Source organism: Aquarana catesbeiana, linkage group LG02 (assembly GCF_042186555.1).
Source record: "Aquarana catesbeiana isolate 2022-GZ linkage group LG02, ASM4218655v1, whole genome shotgun sequence".
Taxonomy (NCBI): domain Eukaryota; kingdom Metazoa; phylum Chordata; class Amphibia; order Anura; family Ranidae; genus Aquarana; species Aquarana catesbeiana.
In genome coordinates this window covers 522,452,299-522,470,996 of record NC_133325.1, presented here as the reverse complement: position 1 = coordinate 522,470,996, position 18,698 = coordinate 522,452,299, and the positions used below count along the sequence as shown (strand labels likewise).

Genomic DNA, 18,698 nt, shown 5'->3' with positions numbered 1-18,698 from the left:
GGCGCGGAAGCAACAGAACAGGAGGGAACGCATAGATCAGTGAAAACTGATCCCATGGAAAAACCAAGGCATCTGTTCCGCATTCCAGCGGATCCTTTGTCCTTGACACAAAGTTGTTGATCTTTTTGTTGAACCTGGACACAAACAGATCCACGTCCGGAATTCCCCATCTTTGACATATTGATAGAAAGATGTCGGGGTAAAGAGACCATTCTCCCGGGAACAACTGTTGGTGACTCAAGTAGTCCGCCTGCCAATTCTCTATTCCTGGAATGAAGACTGCCGATAGGCAAGGAATGTTGTTTTCTGCCTCAAGATAGGATATGATTCATCTCTCTCTGGGCCGCACGACTTCTCGTGCCCCCTTGGTGATTGATGTAGGCCACTGCTGTGGCATTGTCGGATTGGATATGGACAGGACAATTCCATAATTTGAGCGTCCAGGCTTTCAGGACCAGCTCTTCAGGAAGCATGAGAAGGTATGTGCTCCATACAGCCCCCAGTGGTGACACTTAGGCATGACAACATTTACTAATCAAAGGAGACATTTCATAAGAAAATTCAAAAATTTCTTAGAAAACTCCACTTACTTTGTCCACCGCAGGGTTTTCTGTGGTAAAAAACCAACAGACCCAATCTTCACCCTTCACGGTGGGTTCCGTTAACAAACCTTCAGGAGCCGGGGACCCTTGGGGAACCCACAATCCTGGACCTGTAATAGCATCCTGCCAGTAAAACTTTACGGCCTTAATACCAAAAGTACTGGATCCCAGGATCCAGCTCTCTAAAAAGAGAAGCGTTTACAGGCAAAACCTTGTTTCTTCGGACACGAGGCCCGGGTACCATTCAATTCGGCCTAACAGACACTTTGAATGGATCCAGCTGCATAGCTAGCCCCAGCAAGGATTGCTCCAGTGGAGCTCAGCACAGCACATCTTCACTCGTGACCAACACCTTAGACACTGGCGAAAAAACTGAGGTACTCCCAGTAGTGGGAAGGGTGGACTTCTTGTCTTAGGGTGTGCCAGTGTCCATCACCTGAAGGTGGCCTATAACCCACATAGTAACTACTATGGCTCTGTGTCCCGTGATGTACGATAAGAAAGCTTGTCAAGCAGCGCTATGAAGGACCATTCAACTTGGTCCCCCATCGACTGCAAGATCAATTGAATTAGGAATTCTAGTTCATGATTTTTTTTGTATTTGGAAAATTTGAGGAGAATCAAATTATGTTCTCATGTTTTGTACTGTAGACATAGTTATAGTACGCAAAGTTGAAAAAAGACACAAGTCCAACCTATGGGTGTGATTTTTTGTCAGTATTACATTGTATATCCCTCTATGTTGTGGTCGTTCAGGTGCTTATCTAATAGTTTTTTGAAATTATCGATGCTCCCTGTTGAAACCACTGCCTGTGGAAGAGAATTCCACATCCTTACCGCTCTTACAGTAAAGAACCCCTATATGCAGTTTAAGGTTAAACCGATTTTCTTCTCATTTTAGTGAATGGCCGAGTGTCTTAATAAATTCCCTTTCGCAAAAAAGTTTTATCCCTATTGTGGGATCACCAGTACGGTATTTGTACATTGAAATTAGGGATGGGCTTTATATTCGGGTCAAACATGAGTTTGACTCGAACATTGGCTATTCGCCCATTCGCCGAATAGCGATCAATTTGGGGTGTTCGCGGCAAATTCGAAAGCAGTGGAACACCCTTTAAAAGTCTATGGAAGAAATCAAAAGTGCTAATTTTAAAGGTTAATATGCAAGTTATTTTCATAAAAAGTGTTTGGGGACATGGGTCCTGCCCCAGGGGACATGTATCAATGCAAAAAAGTTTTAAAAACGGCTGTTTTTCGGGAGCAGTGATTTTAATAATGCTTAAAGTGAAACAATAAAAGTGTAATATTCCTTTAAATTTCGTACCTGGGGGGTGTCTATAGTATGCCTGTATACTATATACAATGGCGCATGTTTCCCGTGTTTAGAACAGTCTGACAGCAAAATTACATTTCTAAAGGAAAAAAAAGTCATTTAAAACTACTTGCGGCTATAATGAATTGTCGGTCCCGGCAATACACATAAAAGTTCATTGATAAAAACGGCATGGGATTCCCCCACAGGGGAACCCAGAACTAAAATTTAAAAAAAAAAAAATGCGTGGGGGTCTCCCCAAATTCCATACCAGGCCCTTCAGGTCTGGTATGAATATTAAGGGGAACCCCGCATCAAAATTTAAAAAACAATGGCGTGGGGGTCCCCCTCAAAATCCATACCAGACCCTTCAGGTCTGGTATGGATCTTAAGGGGAACCCCGCGCCAAAATTAAAAAAAACAATGGCGTGGGATCCCCTAAAAATCCATACCAGACCCTTATTCAAGCACGCAACCTGGCAGGCTGCAGGAAAAGAGGAGGGGGACGAGAGAGCACCCCCCTTCTGAACCGTACCAGGCCACATGCCCTCAACATTGGGAGGGTGCTTTGGGGTAACCCCCCCAAAGCACCTTGTCCCCATGTTGATGGGGAGAAGGGCCTCATCCCCACAACCCTTGCCTGGTGGTTGTGGGGGTCTGCAGGCGGGGGGCTTACCGGGAATCTGGAAGCCCCCTTTTACAAGGGGACCCTCAGATCCCACCCCCCGTGTGAATTGGTAATGGGGTACAAATGTACCCCTACCATTTCACAAAAAAAAGTGTCAAAGATGTTAAAAAAAGACAATAAACAGTTTTTGACAATTCCTTTATTAATGTCTTCTTCTTTCCCCGCTTCTTCTTCCATCTTCTTCTGGTCTTTCTTCGGTGTTCTTCCTGCATCTTGTTCTTCCCCCGCTTCTTCTTCTATCTTCCTCCGCTTCTTCCTCCGGTCTTCTCGTCCGGCATCTTCCTCCAGTCTTCCTCTTCTCCGCTTCGTCCTCCGGACGATCCGCCTCAATGGGAGTCTCCCGCTGTGTGACACTTCTGTTCAGGTGACAGCTCTTATATAACGGAGGGCGGGGCCACCCGGTGAACCTGCCCCCCTCTGATGCACGGGGACTTCCCTATGGCTTTCGCCGTGGAGTCAGAGGGGGGCAGGGTCCCCCGTTTACCAGGTGGCCCCGCCCTCCGTTATATAAGAGCTGTCACCTGAACAGAAGCGTCACACAGCGGGAGACTCCCATTGAGGCGGATTGGAGGACGAAGCAGAGAAGAAGCCGGAGCAAGATGCTGGACGAGAAGACCAGAGGAAGAAGCCGGGGGAGATAGAGGAAGAAGCGGGGGAAGAAAAAGATGGAGGAAGAAGAACACCGAAGGAAGACCAGAAGTAGATGGAAGAAGAAGCGGGGAAAGAAGAGGACATTAATAAAGGAATTGTCAAAAACCGTCTATTGTCTTTTTTTAACATCTTTGACACTTTTTTTGTGAAATGGTAGGGGTACATTTGTTTTAGCACTTTTAATTTTTCATGTTCGTGTCCCATAGATTTTAACGGTGTTCGCGTGATCAAGCAATACCATATCCCCTCTCAAGCGTCTCTTCTCCAGAGAGAATAAGTTCAGTGTTCGTAACCTTTCCTTATAACTAATGTCTTCCAGTCCCTTTATTAGTTTTGTTGCCCTTCTCTGGACTCTCTCCAGTTCTAGCACAGTTCCATCATGCATTCTCTTAGACAGAAACATCATCTTCCTAACTTTACCCCAGATTGCCCCATTAAGAACAAACAACATCCACTCTGCCTTAACAATTTAATGTTTGTCTCTCACTATGGTTATGATTTCAAGCTATCCGGTATGTTTTCACTGCAGTAAAGGGCAAATGACGTGGTGAAATGTCAACTTCTGACAGTCAATCACCACTGTTAATCAGAAGACAGCAGTACCTAGGAAATGTCATGTCGTGCTAAAAGGGTATGGTCACAAGCCCAAACGAGTAGTCATCTGCCCAACAGGTCCTGAGCATGGTTTTGCTAAAGAATTAGGATTTTGCACATTACATTTTTTATAGCATAGTATGATACAGTGTGGAGCCAGAGACTTGGGCGTTTTAAATATGCAATTATCCCAAGACTTACCTATAGTAAAGCTGTCAAAAATGACCTTTCATTAGCCTGAATACTCTCAAAAATCAAACACTGAAATCTTGCTGCTATGAGTTAATCCCTGTTTTCTTGTTTTTACTGTGGCATTAAATAAAATACAACCATATTACCAATTCAGTATGTTTATACTGGAAGGAGTTATTGTAGGTGGCCTTTGAATAAAATATTGGAAATTGTGATTAATACGCTTTATCTTATTTGAAGCTCCTAATGTGGCTCCGTCTGGTGTTAATGGAGGAGGAGGTACACTGAATGAGCTGACTATTAACTGGACGGTGAGTATACACCCAGTGCATTGCAAGAATAATAAAAAAAAAACATGCAATACTATATAAACAGTAAAAAGGTAAAAACACACCCGTTGGCTTCTAAGGGTTGCAGTTTGATAAATTGTTAGATTTTGGAACCAAAGGTATTACTAATTACAAGAAAAGAACAACTCTAACTACAATTGTAATTTACTTACATTTGCAGATGTGTGTTTAATATATATATATATATATATATATATATATATATATATATATATATATATATATATATATATATATTATACTTACCTGCTCTGTGCAATAGTTTTGCACACGGCAGCCCTAATCCTCTATTTTTTGGGTCCCCTGTCGGCGGTCTTGACTCCTCCCCCCCGCCAGGTGACCCTAATAGCAAGCTTCTTGCTGTGGGGGGACTCGAGGAGGCTCGCTCCTGAGCTGCACTCCTGTTAACGGATAGTATCCATTCACACAGAGCATGGCTCACCCCCCGCTCTCTCCTTATGGGCTCACAGGCTGACTGCTGCCCCCACTGCTGTGTGAGCCAATGAGGAGAGAGAGACCCAGGAGAGCTGCTGATCCCATGCACATTGCTGGATCGGGATGGGGCCCAGGGAGGGGAGTTGCATCCAGAATGATTTTTGCCTTAAAGCATAGAATGCATTAAGGTAAAAAAAAAAAAACTTCTGCCTTTAAAACCACTTTAACACTCAATTTAAATTTCAATATTGATGAAAAATGGAAAAACAGCTAAGAGTCTGACCCTATAGCAGTGATTCTCAACCTTACTAGTGCCGTGACCCCTTGATAAAATTTCCCAAGTTGTGCGGACCCCTAACAGTAAAATTATTTTTGTAGCATGGGTTGTCAGCACGCAAGGAAAGACAAGTAATTTGCACCCCTAACCCAAGGACATTTAGTGTTCCCTGAGTCCCTTCCACTTGTACAGGATTAAAACCCCTTATGGTACATTTTAGGATGTACCACTCTCTTTGTTCTCCTTTCTTTCCCTTTTATCTATCCTAATTTCTTGTTTTTTTTTCCCTGCCCCTTTCTCATATTCTTTCTCTCCCTTTTTCTTTGTTCCTTCCCCTCTTTTTTCCTCTTGCTTCCATGTATTCTCTATTTTTATTCCTTCTCTTAGTCCTTGGTGGAGGGGGGTGGGGGGAATGGGATGAGTGGCAATGCTGGGGGGAGTTCTGATCGGCCAACTTAGGTGCTCTTGATCAAGGTCATCTGCTGATCTGAGAACTGTAGTGGGGAATTTTAATGGCAACTATAATCACAGGTAGTGTTACTCACTGTGTCTCCGACTTTGTGATGTCTCGTAGCAGTGACACCTATATTGAAATCAGGAGATAGGGTCTCCTTCAGCCCTTTCCACTTCACATTCCTCTCCAGTCAGCTGACCTCAAGTCTCTGCCTCCCAGCCATGCTGTTAACTGAATGGGCGGCTGAGTGGGCGGCCGCGGGCTCCAGGAACAGCCCAGCTGGGCGGCCGCAAAAAGGCTGGGAGAGCGTTGCGGTCTTCAGGAACAGCCCAGGATTCGGTGACCCCTGGCAAATCATAATTTGACCCCCGAGGGGGTCCCGACCCCCAGGTTGAGAACCACTGCCCTATAGGAATTTCCCAAAATAAAATTTATAACCCTTTGGAGGTGCAACTTAAAATTGTTTGATGTTATCAGGGAGTATCTCACCAGCTCACCATCATGTCTGTAACATTGTCTGTCTGAATAGAGCTCAGGCCTACTGCCCCCTCAGCCACTGTGAATTATATGGGACATGAATCGCCTACCTTCTCTATAGTTCGAGACACTTGCCATGGATGTCCCCTCTCTACACTACTCTTTATAATTGCGTTAGAACCTCTGGCCGCACACATTCGCTTAAATCCAGACATCAGGGATATTGAATTGGCCAGTTTGCACCATAAGTTAGCCATGTTTGCTGACGATATCTTGATGTACATCACATCCCTGCATATCACGCTTCCCAATTTGGTATTCCTGTTGAATGGCTTTTCCTCTCTTTTGGGTCTCTGCGTAAATCAGGCCAAATCCCAGGCACTAAAGTTTCTCTGCTTGAAGCCATTCTTCAGAGGGTGCAAACCCAATTTTTCTTCCAATGGTCCGACTGCATTCTTTATCTTAGAATCACACTTCCCACGATGTACTGGCCTTATATGGTGCCAACTACCCCCTCTCATTTGAACCTTGACTCAGCTACTAAAGTCATGGAACACATTTTTTGGCTGGGGCGGATATATGCGCTAAAGCCGACTCTCCTGCCAAAACTGCTCTATCCCTTTAGGGTCTTGCCTGTTCTGGTCCCCCCCCCTTACATATCTTACTCTCATTGCAGTGTCTACTCTTTACGTTTATCTGGGGCACAATCAAATCGAGACTGAACAGACATCTACTCTATAGACCTAAGACTCAGGGAGGGCTAGGAATGCTGAATATCACTTATTACTACAAAGTGGCACAGATAGCTCCTCTAGTCAGTCTATTTGCGGGCAGGGCCGTACCTCTCTGAACTGTTATTGATGTAGTAGATACTGACGTGGTCCCACATTCTTCTTTAGCTTGGCTCCTACCTCAACTGTGCCTTAAACCTCTAAATCCTATTCTGTCCCAATACCCTTGTGGTATGGTACTCTATAAAGTATTCGGCCCAACTGATATCGCCACACCTTCCTCTTCTTGAATTATTCAAATGCCCTTTATTCCCTTCGGGTTTGGAGAATCCCCAGAGCTATCATTGGTGGCCAAGCAAAGGCTTGATGGCAGTTCAGTCCTCTCAGAGCATCGTCACCTTCCAATATCTCAAAGATACATATGATATTCCAGATTCTGAGAAATTCCATTACCTCCAAATTCTCCACCTGCTGGAATCCCTGACTAAGAGCCATGATTGGTCAACTACCACGATAGCATTTCAAACCAAAATGTTAAACATTCCCCACAACCCAAGGTCTCATTTCTCTATGATACTCTTCTATTCTAAATAATTTAACTTGCATACCCCATCTTACTGCTCCAAATGGTAAAGAGACTTTGGTGCCACGCAACCTGGAATAAAATCTTGGAGGCCATGTTTTATTCCTCTCATAACATATTAACTTTAGAAAACGCTTTCAAAGTCTTGTTCCAGTTGTACTTTACCCTGGCTAGAATTGCTAAATGTCTCCCTACATACCCTTCTACATGCTTTAGGGGATGCTCAGACCTAGGAGATATGAAGCATATATGGTGGACATGCCCTAAGGTTAAAAGACCGTGGATAAGAGTCTACAACATGGTCAATTTGGTGTTACACATAAACTTACGAAAAGGCTCCTGGGAGGCACTCCTACACATAACCATAGAAGACGCTACCAAATTAGAGCGTGCTCTTGTGACCCATATATTTTCAGCCACAAAAAAGATTGCCAAAGCGTGGAAATGCTTACTCTCAACTTCAACAAAGTGAAAAGTGGGGTGCACGGCACTCCAGCGAATGAGAAATTTACGGCAATTCCAACTGACAAACACGATACATTTTTTTAATTGTTCTTAATAAAATTCAAGTTAAAAAAAAAAAAAGAAGAGGTCTAGTCTCTCCCCAAAAAAATTAAAAGTCAGCAGCAACAAATACTGTGGCTGCTGACTTTTAATATAAGGACACTTACCTGTCCAGGGATCCAGCGATGTTGGCACCCGAGCCGATTCTTCAATTGGCTTTGGCTGCAGGCACCGGGCATCTTATGTAAGGGAAACTGGTAGTGAAGCCTTGGAGTTGGATCAACTGAGCCCAGCATTTGTAGGTCATCCTCTAAGGACAGCAACCAGGTACTAGTTTGGTCACCCTAGACATCACATTCGTAATCTTGTGGAGAGGAAGGCTGCTCCTCCTCTAGGGTGTTGTAAGGATGGCTTCTCTCCCAGCTATTAGCATTTTCTTTCCTCCCTGAAAAACACTTGAAAATGCATCTGCCCCTACCCTTGTTTCCCATCTCTACCTCTTTGTCAGGAACATTTGAAGCTTATATAAGCCATTATGTGATGTTGGTGGGGCTCCAGCTAACAAAATACATGTGTAACTTTTTCTTGCACACGTAATTCTGCAGGCTTATTGATAGGTTGGGTGCAACAGCCAATGGTGCAACAGCCAATGGTGCCACCACAGAGACAAACAATATTGAAGCGGTCAGCACTCCAAAGTATGCTGTTCCACCCTGACATAACAAATAGTTAACATCTGAACAAAGTCAAAAGGTCAGGACAAAGCAGTAAATGGGGTAAATATTGTTCTGTAAACTTCATTTAATTCAGCAATGGATATTCTGGACAATATACAATTTTGGTCTCCCTAAATTTTGGAAGAAAATTGCCGACAAAAAAACTTTGGAAACTCTCAGAATCGTTTTTCATGAAATATATGCTGCATCTTTCATGTTTAAAGCTGGAATATAATAGTAAAAAACTTGTCATATTATTTTTCTTGATGTTACAGCCTCTTGGCAGACAATATCAGAATGGAGACGGTTTTGGATACATCATAGCTTTTAAAAGAAAGACTGAGGACGCTTGGCAGACATTTAGAGTATCGGGGGTGCAGTCCCATCAGTTTGTATACCGGAATGAGACCATTACAGCTTATTTGCCCTTTGACGTCATGATCAAAGCTTTTAATCGGAAAGGAGAAGGACCATACAGTTTAGAGACCACTGTATACTCAGCAGAGGATGGTAGGATTTATTTATACACATATATACTATATACTGTACAGTGTAACTTAACTTTTCTCAATATGCTTGTGGTGAATAGTCAATATCAATCGATGTGCTGTGTTACGACAGTTTAGAATATCCCTAGAATATTGGCTAGAAAAAATACTAAATACTAATAATTACTAATTTAGCGCTTGCCATTCAACTCTAAAAAAGGACAGTAGGTAATGAAGAGTTTTACCTGTATATAAAATTGAATAAAACACCAAACTGCATACAGTTTAGTGTGGGTGGTATGGTTATTGGTTATGGAACAGTGAAGAAGTATTAATTCATAAGCTAAATACATACTGTAGATGAAATACGTATAATCAAGCTGTTTAGCTTGCACTATGTACAAGTAGAGAAAATGCAATCAAAGGGAATACGGGGCCGTCATCCTAAAAATATAGACAACCAGGAAGAGGGTCCCCCCCGCTAATGAGATTATATAGGCCCAAATAGTATATAAAGCAAAAAGTAAAGATAAGATATGTCAGCAAAATTAGTAAGCAAATTTTATTTTGACACAAATATTAAAAAGTGCAGATGGCTGGTGTAACAGATAGATCACCTCAGAGAAGAACAATAGAGTACATCAGGCTCTACATATATTGTGAGAATCACAGAGCAAAACCATCAATCACACACAGAAACCAATGTGTTTCAGAATGGAATTCTTTCTTCAAGGTTTATAGTAGTAGAACATGAGTTTCTTTTAAGAAAAAAAACATACAAATGCATGTCAATAAAATAGTCAGTTGTATATGAACTAACAAAACTGTATTGTAGGTGATTAAACTCACGTCCTTCAAAGGTTAAAGCATACTTATACGTCAGCCAACTAGATTAAAAACAACAACATTCAACATAGTATGAGGGCCATTGTCACACGTGTCCCTATGTGGGAGTACAAGACCAGGACCCCTGGGGAGCGCAGCCAAGGAACAAAAAAGCCAGACCCGGCCTGATAAAAAGCAATAAAACAAAATTTTTTTTTTTTTTTTTTAGACAATTGTATAGTACTGTGGAAGTTGACTGCTGGAGTGCTCTTATATGGTAGTATAGGGAGCATGTATATCATAAGGATATTGAGCAAAAAGCGGGGATCAAACCACGTTCAGGGGCACATTAAGTCAGTAAAGTCATTACATATGTAGCTAGCATATCACTGCACAGGGTTAAAAAATGTGCCTAAACATTACACATGGTAAATATACCCAATTGCAGACACATCATATATCAAATAGCCCAAGGAATGAAATTAAATATGCGCAAAGGGAAAACACATCATATACTGTTGCGATGCCTAGAAGTATTAAAGTATATTGTGGAAAAAGCAAAAATGTAGCTTGCACTAGGTTACGCTTCCCTCTCTTTTGTATTTTTGGTACAGATTTTTTGGAAGCCCTTGATGGACAGTTCTAAGGGATAGCTGCATATATCCCAGAACACCTTTATTGTTGATCTTGGTGTCTAAGCTCTACACTGGCTATATCTTAATGCACACAAGGAATACATTGGTTGTATTGTTGTCTATCCAGTTGTGAGATTTAGGTCTAGTTTACACTTGCTGCTCTCTAAAATGACAGTCAAAGCACCTGTCACTAAATAAAATGGTTAGCTTATAGTCCTGTTTACACAGGCGTTTGCTTGGTGCTTCGATGAGGCTTTAGTGGTGCTTCGGTGTGGCTTTGGTGGGGATTCAAAGAGGCTTTGGTGAGGCTTTGTGGGGCTACGATGAGGCTTTGGTGAGGCTTTGTGGGGCTTTAAGTGAGCTTTGCCATAGAGTTCTATGGAGGCTTTGAAGACGCTTTGAAGCACCACTAAACTACATGGGGTATAATTTTTGAAGCGAAGCCAAAGCAAAGCAAAAGCCTGTGTAAACAGGACTGTAAGCTAACCATTTTATTTAGTGACAGGTTTTGACTAGCGTTCAGAGAGCTTTAACAAAGTGTGTCCGAAGCCTTGTTTTGAAGTAAGTGTAAACTAGCCGTTAGTGTGTTGAAGCCAAAGCAAATGAGCCCTTACACAGCTCTTCCCCACCACACATCCCTGTCTGCTGTAGTTCAGTGACACCTTCAGATTTCCTCTCCTTATCAGTGCCTCACAATCAGTGCCCCATTGCAGGACCTTGCCATCAGTGCCTCACAATCAGTGTCTCGCCATCATTGTCCTCCTATCAGTGCATCACAATCAGTGCCCCACCTTCAGTGCTTCCTTCATCAGTGCCCCTGCTTCAGTGTGTCCCTCATCAGTGCCCTGCCATCAATGCCCCGCCGTTTGTGCCTCACAATCAGTGCCCTGCCATCAGTTTGCCCAACATTAGTGCCTGCTAACGGTGTCTGTATCAGAGCCACCCCTGTTTCACAGCGTAGACTCGGTAGGCATAGCAGTCCAAACACGTGGCACCGCTCTGCTATCCTCTCCACTGCCTGTCACATGGAGTGCAGAATGGTTCTGTCAGTTTCCCCGAGGTAATGAGACATCTGAAAAACTGCTTGTTGGTGATCATAAGACTGACGCTAGGATCACAGCATTCTGCATGCAGTAAAGACTTTGGTGTATTTCAAGTGTTTGGTGAGTTCAGCTATCTGATAAAGTTTGTTGTAGTGATTGCTTCTGCTATATGCAGGTCAGCATAGAGGTCTCAAAGAGGAATAGTCACAATAACAGCAATTAGGGTCAGAATACCTGTAATGGTTTATTACAAAGGGGAGTTTTAGGATGCATCATTCATTTTTAGGGGGTCAGTTATGGTTGTGCCCCTAGAATTCTCATTGTTGGAAATTGAAGATGTGCAGGTGTCCAGTCAGGATAAGAAAGTTAAAACTCTGCCATTTTTTTAACCTGTAATGTAAAAAAATGTGCATATTGGTAAAAAAACCTTTGGCTAACAGATTCCACATTGCCAATTTGCAAGTCTGCACTTTCTCCAGGACAGAGTGGGATTTTTACCATAATTTATTTTTGCCTGTTCAACTCTTTCTCCAATGCTAGCTTGCTATGGGGGGCACCCGAGCAGAGCTGCATTCAGACATGGAGCACAGACCATGCCCCCTCTCTCTTCACGGGCTCACTGACTTTGATTGACAGCAGCAGAAACAAAGGCAATGGCGCTCAGCTTCTGTCTCAGCCAATGAGGAGGAGAATACCGGGCAGCAGAGTCTCTCCTGCAACATCGTTGGATAGAGATGGTAGTATTAGGAAGTATTAGGAGGGCTGAGGGGGGCTGTTACACACAGAAGGCTTTTTATCGTAATGCATAGAATGCATTAAAATAAAAAAAACCTTCTGGCTTTACAATCACTTTAAGTTATGTGTTATAAAATAGAATAACACAGGGAAAAAGTATTGAACATGCTATCTGAAATTTAATACTTTGTACAAAATCCTTTGTTGGTAATGACAGCTTCAATGCACCTCCTGTATGTAGAAACTAGTCGCATGCATTGCTCAGGTGTGATTGTGGCTCATTCTTCCACACAGTCTTCAAATCTTGAAGGTTCCGTGGGCCTCTTCTATAAACTTTGAACTTTAGTTCTTTCCATAGATTTTCTATTGAATTCAAGTCAGGTGATTGGATGAGCCATTCTGGCAGCTTTATTTTCTTTCTTTGAAACCAATTGAGATTTTCTTTGGCTTTGTGTTTGGATCATTGTCTTGCTGAAATGTCCACCCTCGTTTCACCTACATCATCCTGGTAGATGACAGCAGATTTTTATCAAGAATGTCTTCGTACATTTTTCCATCCATCCTTCCTTTACCCCACGTACAGTCCATTTAACATGGTTTCCTATGGTACTAGTTCACATCTCTGCGTTTTGTGGCCGGTGGAAATGATCGGGGACTTTTTTCCCGCAATTTGCGGCTAATAGATTTCAATGGAGCTGCACTAGAAACGCAAGTGGTGCGTTTGTGATTGATGTGTTTTGCGGTTCTTATTTTACCACTGTATACAGCTGGTTGCTAAGCAGGGGGCCGGGAAGCCTGCCGCCACATCCTTAGCAACCGATGAGTCATCAGCTGTCAGTGGGATTCCTACTGAAAGCTGAATTGAAAAATAAAATCAAAATTTGCCGGCAAAAAAACTTGCGAAAAAAAAGAACGGGTTTCCCCCAGGTCCATACCAGGACCTTTGGGTCTGGTATGGATTCGGAGGGGATATCCACGCCAAATTTTTTTTTAAACGGCGTGGGGTCCCCCCAAAATGTCCCCTCCCTTTCCTGACCTGCTGGGCGGCATGCTCAGATAAGGGTCTTGTATGGATTTTGGGGGGTCCCATGCAGTTTTAAAATTTTGACGTGGGGGGTCCCCTCCGAATCCATACCAGACCCGAAGGCCCTGGTATGGACCTGGGGGGGGGGAACCCCACACAATTTTTTTTTGAGAATTTTTTTTGCCGGCAATTTTTTTTTAATTCAGCTTTCAGCAGGAACCCCACTGACAGCTGATGACTCGTCGGTTGTTAGGAACACCCCCTCCTTAGCAATCAGCTTTATACAGTATGTTTTACAGTGCGTTTAAAGAAAAAAAAATGGAAAAAGCATATAAACTGCATGCAAAAACGCATGAAAAATGCTGGTTTAAAACGAAAAATGCACTGAAAACCGTGCCTGAAAAATGCAGCAAATGCAGCCGCATAGGTGTGAATCTAGACTGAATGACATGAAGTTTGCTAGTACTGTATGCTGAAATACAGCCCCACACCATGATGTTCCCACCTTCACCAAACTTTCACTGTTGGTATGGAGTTTTTGGGGTGATGTGCAGTGCCATTTGACCTTCAAACATGGTGTGTAGTATGGCATCCAAAGAGTTCAATTTGGTCTCATCTGACTATATTCTCCCAGTATTTCACAGGCTTGTCTAAATGTTGTGCAGCAAACTTTAAATAAGCTTCCACATGCTTTTTCTTCAGCAATGGAGTCTTGCGTGGTGAGCATGCTTACAAGCCATGGCGGTTGAGTGCGTTACTTATTGTTTTCTTTGAAACAGTTGTACCAGCTAATTTCAAGTCTTTCTGAAGCTCTCCACAAGTGGTCCTTGGCTCTTGGACAACTCTTCTGATAATTCTTTTCACTCCCCTGTCAGAAATCCTGCGAGAAGCACCTGACCGTGGCCGGCATATGGTGAAATTATGATCTTTCCACTTCCAGGTTATGGCCCCAACCAGGGCCGATCCTAGGGTCACCGACGCCCTGGTGCAGAAATATTTCTGGCGCCCCCACATGGGCGTAGTCATCTTACCAACTCCACCCCTTTACAAATGATTCTATGGCAACGACTCAAATACAGAGCTGCTCCCCTAAGAAGTCTTTGTTACCCTGAAATCCTCCCATGATCTCTTAACAATAAAGAAAATACAGGAAGAGAGAACACTAATGAGACCTGGAGGGGAACCTCTCTGATGCACACAGAGAGGGCTTCTGTTAGAAAGAGTCCCCAGACATAATACAGGATACGGTCAAAGACTGCAGACATGATACAAGAGCTGGACAGAGACTGCAGACATGGTACAAGAGCTGGACAGAGACTGCAGACATAGTACAGGAGATGATCAGAGACTGCAGACATAGTACAGGAGATGATCAGAGACTGCAGACATAGTACAGGAGATGGTCAGAGACTGCAGACATGGTACAGGAGATGGTCAGAGACTGCAGACATGGTACAGGAGATGATCAGAGACTGCAGACATGGTACAGGAGATGATCAGAGACTGCAGACATAATACAGGAGATGATCAGAGACTGCAGACATAGTACAGGAGATGATCAGAGACTGCAGACATGGTACAGGAGATGATCAGAGACTGCAGACATGGTACAGGAGATGATCAGAGACTGCAGACATAGTACAGGAGAGGATCAGAGACTGCAGACATAATACAGGAGATGATCAGAGACTGCAGACATAATAAAGGAGATGATCAGAGAATGCAGACATGGTACAGGAGATGATCAGAGACTGCAGACATAGTACAGGAGATGGTCAGAGACTGCAGACATGATACAGGAGATGGTCAGAGACTGCAGACATGATACAAGAGAAGGTCAGAGACTGCAGATATAATACAGGAGATGGTCAGAGACTGCAGTTCCTATGGACATTAGTAGATAATGGCCGATTGGCCCTCTCACCTGACCCAGCGATGGTTCCTCTGATCAGGAGTCAGCTCACTCTGAATTGCCCGTGGTGACTCCGCTGGGTAGCACCCAGATCTGTATTCTGGCAATGACTCCATTCCTTTCTCCGCCAGGGATGGCACCAGGCTGTGTGTCTTTCCCTCTGGTGGCGCAGGGCAGCGGGGTTTCCTCTCTGATGGTGTTCCCTGAGCACTGCCCTCTCCCTCTGGAGTCCTGGGTGCACTTCCCTGAAAGCTTTCCCAGGCTCCTGTATCTCTCTCTCTCTCCCATTTAGCTGAGCATGCTGCGTGGACTGCAGTTTCCGTGTTACAGTGGGGCTGCCAGTCCTCGGGACTACATGTCCCACAATCCTCTTCTCCTTTTTCTATTCTATTTTTCCCTGGCTGATATGAAGGCGGGGGAAGAAACATAGTGGGAGGCTGTGCTGGTCAGCGCCGCTCACTAGTATAGCAGTGCACGTGCGGAGGAGAGGGAGAGGGAGGGGAAGGGGCAAAAGAAGAGCCTGCAGCTGCAGTGACGTCACTAGGGTTGGTGTCACCAGGTGCGGTATAACATGGTGTCACCCTCCTTCCACCAACTTTAGTCGCCCCTCAGTACAGACCTCCCTCCACTAAGTATAGACCCCTCTCTCAGTACAGACCCCCCTTCATCAGTATAGACCCCCCCAGGACAAACCACCCCCCCCTCCATTAGTAGACCCCCACCAGGACAACCCCCCCTCCATTAGTACAGATCCCCCCCAGGACAAAGCCCCCCTTCATTAGTACAGATCCCCCAGGACAAACCCCCTCCATTAGTACAGACCCCCAGGACAAACCCCCTCCATTAGTACAGACCCCCAGGACAAACCCCCTCCATTAGTACAGACCCCCTAGGAGAACCCCCCTCCACTAGTACAGACCCCCACAGGACAAATCCCCCCTTCATTAGTACAGACCCCCCCCAGGACAAACCCCCCCTCCATTAGTACAGACCCCCCGGACAAACACCCCCCCTCCATTAGTACAGACCCCCCACCAGGACAAACCCCCCTCCATTAGTACAGACCCCCCCAGGACAAACCCCCCTCCATTAGTACAGACCCCCCCCAGGACAAACACCCCCCCTCCATTAGTACAGACCCCCTAGAACAACCCCCCTCCATTAGTACAGACCCCCAGGACAAATCCCTCCATTAGTACAGACCCCCCAGGACAAATCCCCCCTCCATTAGTACAGACCCCCCCAAGACAACCCCCCCCCATTAGTACAGACCCCCCAGGACAACCCCCCCATTAGTACAGACCCCCCAGGACAACCCCCCATTAGTACAGACCCCCCAGGACAACCCCCCCATTAGTACAGACCCCCCAGGACAACCCCCCCATTAGTACAGACCCCCCAGGACAACCCCCCCATTAGTACAGCCCCCCCAGGACAACCCCCCCATTAGTACAGCCCCCCCAGGACAACCCCCCCCATTAGTACAGCCCCCCCAGGACAACCCCCCATTAGTACAGACCGCCCCCCCAGGACAACCCCCCATTAGTACAGACCGCCCCCCCAGGACAACCCCCCATTAGTACAGACCGCCCCAGGGACAAACCTCCCTCTATCAGTACAGACAGACACATTAACACCCGGGCAGCAGCTAGAGAGGACAGTGTGCAGCCGCACCGCCGCAGATCGAGCGGGAGTGAGAGACAGCGGAGGAGAGAGAGAACCTGTGTCAGGCTGCAGGCACGGGCCGCCCCCCCTCCCCCCAGCGAAGTCACTGCGCGGCTGGTCTCTCTCTCAACACAGAGACCAGCCGCTCCGATCTCCGGCGGCTGCTCTCCTCTGACAGGAGGAGGAGGGAGGGGGGACAGGCTCTAGCAATGTAAAGCACAGCGGCGCTGGCGCGGCCGCTCCGCGGCGGTGAGCTGCTGCGGACAGAGCTATTTCTGGACACGGAGGAGGGAGGGGAGCACTCTGGCGCTTCAGCGCCCCCACCTCTCTGGTGCCTGGGTGCATTGCACCCCGTGCACCCGCCTGGGACCGGCCCTGGCCCCAACTGTGCTTACTGGAACATTCAGAAGTTTAGAAATCCTTCTGTAAGCAATGCCATAAGTATGTTTTGCAACAACAAGGTTGCGAAGGTCTTGAGAGAGCTCTTTGCTTTTACCCATCATGAGATGTTTCTTGTGTGACACCTTGGTAATGAGAAACCTTTTTATAGGCCATCAGTTGAGACTGAACTAGCTGATATTAACCACTTCAATACAGGGCACTTATACACCTTCCTGCCCAGACCAATTTTCAGCTTTCAGCGCTGTCGCACTTTGAATGACAATTGCGCGGTCATACAACACTGTACCCAAACTGAGTTTTTATCATTTTGTTCCCACAAATAGAGCTTTCTTTTGATGGTATTTGATGACCTCTGCAGTTTTGTTTTTTTTTGCTAAACAAATAAAAAAAAGACAAAAAGTTTTGAAAAAAAATAAAAGTTTTGCTTTTGTCTCTCTTATAAAATTTTGTAAATAAGTACGTTTTCTCTTTCACTGATGGGCACTGATAAGGCGGCACCGACAGGCACTGATTATGATTGGACACGGCTGATCACGTGGTAAAGAGTCTCCGACGAAGACTCTTTACCTAGATCGGAGTTGCGGTGTGTCAGACTGACACACCTCAACAACGATCGCCGCGATGCGCGCCCCTGGGGGCGTGCAGCGGCTTAATGTCCTGAGGACATCATATGACGCCCAGTCAGGATATTGAAACCACTTTGCCGCTGTCATTCTGCTATATGGCGGGCGGCAAGTGGTTAATTTGCACTGACAAGGATTGCTTTCTAATTACTGAAAGATTTCAGCTGGTGTCTTGGCTTTCCATGCCTTTTTGCACTTCCCTTTCTTCATGTGTTCAATACTTTTCCCCTGTGTCAATCCATTTTACTACACATAACTTAATTTCTGAATTTATTTGTTTTGGTTTCTTTGTATGTATGGATTGCGACTGACAAATTTAATGTCAATAGCGCCTTTAGAAATATACACTAAATTACCAAAGTTATTGGGATGCCGGCCTTTACACGAACTTTAACGGCATCCCAGTCTTAGTTCGTAGGGTTCAATATTGGGTTGGCCCACCCTTCAACTCTTCTGGGAAGGCTGTCCACAAGGTTTATGAGTGCGTCTATGGGAATGTTTGACCATGCTTCCTGAAGCGCATTTGTGAGGTCAAGCACCGATGTTAGACAAGAAGGCCTGGCTCACAGTCTCCACTCTAATTCATCCCAAAGTTGTTCTATGGGGTTGAGGTCAGGACACTGTGCAGGCCAGTCAAGTTCCTCCACCCCAAACTCGCTCATCTATATCTTTATGAACCTTGCTTTGTGCACTGGTCCAACTTTTCAGGGGTTGGACTTGGCCCCTTAGTTCCAGTGAAGGGAACTCCTTAGGCATCAGCATACCAAGACATTTCGGACA

At 45.0% G+C, this 18,698-nt stretch overlaps 1 protein-coding gene across 2 annotated transcripts in view; it reads left to right on the top strand.

The window, feature by feature from the left end:
* Positions 1 to 18,698, top strand: part of CNTN2 (contactin 2) — a 430,563-nt gene that overhangs the window by 352,497 nt on the left and 59,368 nt on the right. For both annotated transcript variants that reach the window (XM_073615820.1, XM_073615821.1), the window contains 2 exons: positions 4,280 to 4,350; positions 8,842 to 9,076. In XM_073615820.1, the coding sequence (XP_073471921.1) occupies positions 4,280 to 4,350; positions 8,842 to 9,076 (306 nt within the window). The remainder of the gene's footprint in view (positions 1 to 4,279; positions 4,351 to 8,841; positions 9,077 to 18,698) is intronic.